This window comes from Sinocyclocheilus anshuiensis, unplaced genomic scaffold (genome assembly GCF_001515605.1).
Source record: "Sinocyclocheilus anshuiensis isolate Anshui unplaced genomic scaffold, SAMN03320099.WGS_v1.1 scaffold442, whole genome shotgun sequence".
NCBI classification, from domain to species: Eukaryota; Metazoa; Chordata; class Actinopteri; order Cypriniformes; family Cyprinidae; genus Sinocyclocheilus; species Sinocyclocheilus anshuiensis.
The window spans coordinates 783,622-790,164 of record NW_015542354.1 but is presented as its reverse complement, the minus strand read 5'-3'; the positions used below and the strand labels follow the sequence as shown (position 1 = coordinate 790,164).

Here is a 6,543-nt window from a genome sequence, read left to right as displayed (position 1 = left end):
CGATGAGCTTTGTAAAAATCGACGCGTTTCAGAAAGGCGGGGCATAGAGGAGAAACAATAATGTACATTATGTGGAAAATAATGTGTTTTTTTAACCTTAAACCGCATAAACACATTGCATTACACCAAATACACAAAATACTGTTCTTTTTAGCAACATCATATGACCCCTTTAAAAGTGGGTGGGTCTTCTCTCCCACACACAAAGTTTCTGATGCCCATGTACAGTTTTGTAATCTAATATCCATATTGTTTATTTAGCTTAAGAGTAGATTGCAGTGACTATCAACATTATTGAGACTATATATATATCATGGTCATATATATCATACCGTATATATGACCTTGGGTTTCAGTAAAGTTTCAGAAATTAATTTAGTCATAATTTCATAATTGCTTAAATAATAAGGGTAACACTTCAGCTTAGGGACTCACTATTAACTAGTTGCTTATTAGTATGCATATTACTAGCATATTGGCTGTTTGCTAACAAAGCACATATTAATGCCTCATTCTGCATGACCATATTTTAGATCCCTTACTCCTACCCCATACTTATCAACTACCTTACTAACTATTAATAAGGAGATTATTAAGAAGTCATAGTTAATAGTTAATAGTGAAAACTGGTCCCCAAACTAAAGTGTGACCATAATGGTAAAGATACTACGATAAATTCAATTAATCACCACTTAAACAAAATATTTTTGAAAATGGAAAAAAAGGTAATTTTTAGCACTCACTTGAAGTAATTATTTAAACACACTAATAATTTTCTGTTATTAAGCACTGTTAAATGTTCTTCAATTCTAGCATATCTCAAAATTAATATCTATTCATATCCATTCATACACTATAATAGTGTGATGCTTGAATTCCGGTGTAGCATTTGAAATGATTGCCTTTTGTCATTTAGACAAAAAAAAAAGTATTGGATTTTAATATTAGCCATTTATCAGTTGTCGTCATGAAAATAATATTGTCTTATCGGTATTAGCCAGAATTTTAATATTGGTGCACCCCTAATATTCTTAAAGGCGAAAATGTCTCCCTCTCTCATAATAAACACAGATCTTCCTGTAGTGCAGATTTGTCCATCCTGTTTGCATCTACTTTATTCCTCATTCTATTTTTCCTCAGGTCTGCTTTTATTGCTTTTCAGTCTTGAGAGTCCTCATTCGTTACTGCAGAGACTCAACGGCTCAAGGACACTGTCGCTATAACATGCAGCGTGATTCAGAGCACCATGTGTCTATTGATTGACTGAATGCAGCAAAGCCTCCTGGGAGGCAGAAAGGGGTGGTTATGAGTGTTACAATAAATACTGACAAACAACAAATCTAATACAGCAAACAAGGTGCCCGTCTGCAACTGGCGATGACTTCTTGTCACGCTGTATGTTAAGTGTGTGGGGGGGGGGCTCATGCTGTGGGTTGGCACAGACGATTCCTAATAAATATGCACTTCAAGGTGAGAGAGGGAGAGAGGCAGGGGTGGGCGCAAAGACATCTGCTGGCATAAATAACAGATAAATGAGTCAGCTGAAAGATTAGACATGGATTCTTGATTCTAGGGCATTCTAGGACTTTGAAACTTGCATAGAAATGCAAGATTTTTGGTTTGTTAATGTGAGGGTCACTGTCTCCGCTAGATGCCTGAGAGTTTATCTTATACTCAGACCTTCATAAAGCATATAGCATTGTCATGAGACTAATGCTGGTGAAATATCATGATTCTCAGTGACAAGTCCAATACCACAGCTAAAACTAATATGATTTTTTTTTTATTATTTGGTAACACTTTATTTTAAGGTGTCCTTAAACACATGTACTTACAATAACAATATATTATGCATAATTACACGCAATTACACGTAACCCATATAGTAAGTACATGTAGTTAGTTAATATTACTCAGTATTTAAAAATGTTTAATTACACTGTAACAAGGACACCTTAAAATAAAGTGTAACCAATTATTTTATAAGTTGAATATTAATATACAACTTTAATAAATTAAATTAAAATGGAGATGTTGAAATCAAGCATTTCATAACTGAACAATCAATCATTCAATCAAACATTTCAAGTTAACAAGTAAATTATTGAAGTAAATATTCAGTAATAAAATGAAGAACAAAGATACTAATTACAGAAGAAAAAAATAGCCTAAAATTTGTTTTTATTAAATGACTGGGTATTATGTCAGGCATTATTGTCTCATTGGTATTGACTATTTAAAATGCATGTCTTGATGGGCAATCTCAGGGTGTGTAAAAGACCTCTAATCATGTCAAGGTGTTATTTCAAAGATATGAAAATATCTGCAGAATCATTCATAATGTAATCATGTTGAAACAACTTTCCTTTTCACCTGACGTCACCAAGCATTTTTCAGCTCTCTTAAAAGTGCCTGTTGTACAGAGATCATGACCTCTGATCCCACTGTATTATGAAAAGCTCATTTTTAATGATCCATTCAATTCCTGGTGCATAAAATCAAGTCCCGCCCTGTAGTTTTTGTTTTTTTTCTCATTGAATATCCCGTTTCATTCAGAAATGCATCATAAAATTAGTTGCAAATTCTGTTTTTGATTGTTAACTAAAACTGCAATTATTCAAATTAAATGTATATGCTAAAATATTCTAGTTGCAATAAACTTGAAATAACAGAAATAGTACATGAAAAACCTAAAAAGGTAAAGCTATATAGAAAAATATTTAAGCTATATAGAAATATATAACAATAAAAGCTCATTCAAAATTGTGTGTGTGTGTGTGTGTGTGTGTGTGCGCACGTGCGTTTTTGTGACATATGAGGACACAAATTTGTATAATGACATGGGTATGACATAGGTATTACAAGGCGAAGATGATTTATGAGGACATTACCCCATGTCCCCATTTTTCAAAACGCTTATAAATCATACAGAGTGAGTTTTTTGAGAAAGTAAAAATGCACAAAGTTTCCTGTAAGGGGTAGGGTTAGGTGTAGGGTTGGTGTAGGGCAATAGCACATACAGTATGCACAGTATAAAAACCATTACGCCTATAGAAATGTCCCCACAATTCACAAAAATTGTGTGTGTGTGTGTGAATGAACAGACTTGAAGCAACAACACATCAGCAAGCACATTCTTGTCATAATGGGTTTACAAATGCAAATTATAGTAAACAACACATTAATGATCATTGCCACCAGAATAGCTGTTTAACCACACTCAGTGTCTCTTTTTTTTATTCTCTCTCTTGCTCAGGATGTGTTATAGTGCTCATGGTGCATACGCCCAGAGTAAACTGGCCCTGCTGCTGTTCTCCTACCACCTGCAGGACCAGTTGTGGGTCAGAGGTGACCCTGTAACAGTTAACGCCGTGGACCCAGGCATGGTGGACACAGCCCTGTATGACAATCTGTCTAGCCCGGCCCAGCTGGCCAAGAAACCTTTCGCAAAACTGCTCTTCAGGGTAAGGCAAATCATACTGCCCTCTATAAAACATCATTAGTCAAGTTTACTGGAGGATAATAATTGCCTGGACGTATTTGGAATGCCTTATTTCACTTAAATAACTTGCCAAACTTTGGAAAGTCAGCCAAACTAGGCCTGAGTCACTGGCGTGATGGTTTATTCAGACATCTGTCTGTGCTTGGAAGATAATTCTTGAGGTGTAGAGCTTCAGTTTCACTCTTGTTTGGTAATTTTTTGGCTTTTTTGCCGCTTTTATTGAGAGGACAGAGAGAGGACAGGAAATGAGGTGGAATTGGACTAGACTAGACACTATAGAGTGAATGTACCGCTTTTAAGTGGTTGTAAACAAAAATGCTAATTTTCAATAACAATAGGACAATGGTTATTTTCATATTATAGACGATAACAGTTAAATGAAAAATATTTAAAAACTGTACTATTTATGATAAATAAATTAAGGAATGAATTTGATGGATGGATGAATAAATAAGTAAGTAAATAGAAAATATAGTAATTAATTAATTTTGTGAGGCTTGCATGATAATGCAAAATATAAACTATAGGTAACTATTATTTAGACATTAGTAGTTGAGAAAGCTTACTTTAAGGTCCAATTCTCGCTACTAACAAACTATTAACTGCGACTTTTGCCTCAATAAACAACTAATTTGCTGCTTATTAATAGTTAGTCAGGTAGTTAATAGGGTAGTTGTTAAGTTTAGGTATTGGGTAGGATTAGAGATGCAGAATATGGTCATGCAGAATGTGTAATAATGAATAATGTGCTTCGTAAGTACTAATAAACACCCAAGATGTTAATAAAAGGGTTGCTAATAAGCAACTAGTTAATAGTGAGAATTGGTCACTATACTGAAGTGTTACAGAAAGTTTTATCTGAAATAAAATAAGTTTAAGATTTTTATATTGTATATGTATTTTTATATTTGTATTTAATTTTTTTTTAATAACCCTTGTTGGGACCCCTACTATTTAAAATCTCTCTTAAATTTTTGTCACCTTTTTTTAGTTAAATTTTTAATAAAAAAATAACTAATATCCCTGATAACTGTCATTACTTATCAGTCTGTGATAGGGTTCAAGAGGGAGGAAGGAAGAAGACAGGGTCGGCGGACTGGGATGCGAGTTTTTATTAAAAGTCTCTCAGTAAGTACAACAGAACAAGGCGCTCGCGGAGCATTCAAAACTCTCCGTCAATAACTCAGAATATAGCTATATATATGCTTTTCTCCAGTAGCCCGGTTTCCCGTGTTGCTCGCGTTCCCAGCCAGTCTCTCTCTGCCTTCCATGCTCCAGGTGGCCCCTTTTATCTGGTCTCTCCACACCAGTTACTGAAACTAGACACAGGTGATTTTCATTTGCGCTTGACCTACTTATGCACCGCTTGTCTCCTGCCTCTCGAACCGCCGCTCCTGGTCGTCCCTCAAGCCCAGCAGCGCCTGATGGTGCTCCTGGTGAAGACCCGCGAGCGATTGGATGACCTCCGCAAATGGCGATCCTGACGGGGACTGCATGCCGGCGTCGGCGTTCTTCTTCCTTCCCGGGTTTCGGCACCAGTGTGATAGGGTTCAAGAGGGAGGAAGGAAGAAGACAGGGTCGGCGGACTGGGACGCGAGTTTTTATTAAAGTCTCTCAGTAAGTACAACAGAACAAGGCGCTCGCGGCGCATTCAAAACTCTCCGTCAATAACTCAGAATATAGCTATATATATGCTTTTCTCCAGTAGCCCGGTTTCCCGTGTTGCTCGCGTTCCCAGCCAGTCTCTCTCTGCCTTCCATGCTCCAGGTGGCCCCTTTTATCCGGTCTCTCCACACCAATTACTGAAACGAGACACAGGTGATTATCATTTGCGCTTGACCTACTTACGCACCGCTTGTCTCCTGCCTCTCTCTCCCGGTGCAGACCTCTCTGAACCACGCCCCCCTCGCCACACAGTCCAATATAGAATTCCCAGCTTTCATATCTAAAACGCAATAAATTGAGCAAATTCATGAATATTCTCCCTCAGATACAGGCTCGTAACCAGCTATGAGGCCACCGAGGTCCGGACCTCTGTAAACTTTTCATGTTCAAAAATAAAATGTGTTGTTTAAATGACTAATTTGCTGTTAAACTCCTCATATGAATGCCTGCATCACATGTATAATTCAGTTTAGACCGTTTGCAAGAATGTTTAGTGTCCCTGTTATGAAAATGATCGCTGCAAGATGCTGGCGGAGTGAACGAGGCTTCAGAGAGTTGTGAGTGAGGGCGCGGGCGCAGCCTCCGTGTTGCCAGATCCAGCTGTTATAAGCGTTTTTGGACTTGTCTATTCCACTTAATTTAACACTTTAGAAAGTTAATAAAGTAGGAAGTTGCAGTTTAGAGTCAGCGATATCTTTATATTATCTTATTTGCAAAAGATTGGAAGGTTTTTAGGTTTGGAAGGAAGATTTAGGTTTATTTTTTATTTATTTTTAGTTTTTTGTTTGTTTTAGTATCAATATCTGGCAACACTGCTTTGCCGGGACTTAAACTGAAATCAATCAAAAAAGCCCATGGACAGGTTTTTGCTGACAGGATACGACATTTGGTAAGGGAAACGCAAAAATTATCATGATATTATCTGTCATAAACGTTATCAACGCTGTCAAAAACAGTAGCATTTAACACTAGTACACACAGATCTGTAGAACAAGTACACTGTAAATAGGTTGCTGTAAATTTTACAGTAACTTACTGGCAGCTGGATGCCAGTAATTTACTGTAAAAATGTTTACAGTATTATTACTGTAATTGCATTTACAGTACAATAATGTCTTTACTTCACTTCCACCAAACAGTCAAAAAAAAAAATCCCTTGCCATTGGTCAGTTTTTCGCGGGCAAGTTCACTACTGTAATAGGTTACAGAATGAAATGAAATATGCAAAAACTAGCCATGAAGAAGTCTATGCCATGTCATTAAGTATAGTTAAATTTTCACAAATCATGCTATACACTTTCATAAGAACACTAGACAAAGTTATTGTAATTATGTGTTGTTGCAATAAACAACTGATAAAATTGTCCACCCCTAAA

General features: G+C 36.6%; 1 protein-coding gene across 3 annotated transcripts in view; it reads left to right on the top strand.

The window, feature by feature from the left end:
- LOC107691604 (dehydrogenase/reductase SDR family member on chromosome X-like) overlaps positions 1 to 6,543 on the top strand; it is a 47,008-nt gene that overhangs the window by 32,655 nt on the left and 7,810 nt on the right. For all 3 annotated transcript variants that reach the window (XM_016490286.1, XM_016490285.1, XM_016490284.1), the window contains one exon: positions 3,257 to 3,464. In XM_016490286.1, the coding sequence (XP_016345772.1) occupies positions 3,257 to 3,464 (208 nt within the window). The remainder of the gene's footprint in view (positions 1 to 3,256; positions 3,465 to 6,543) is intronic.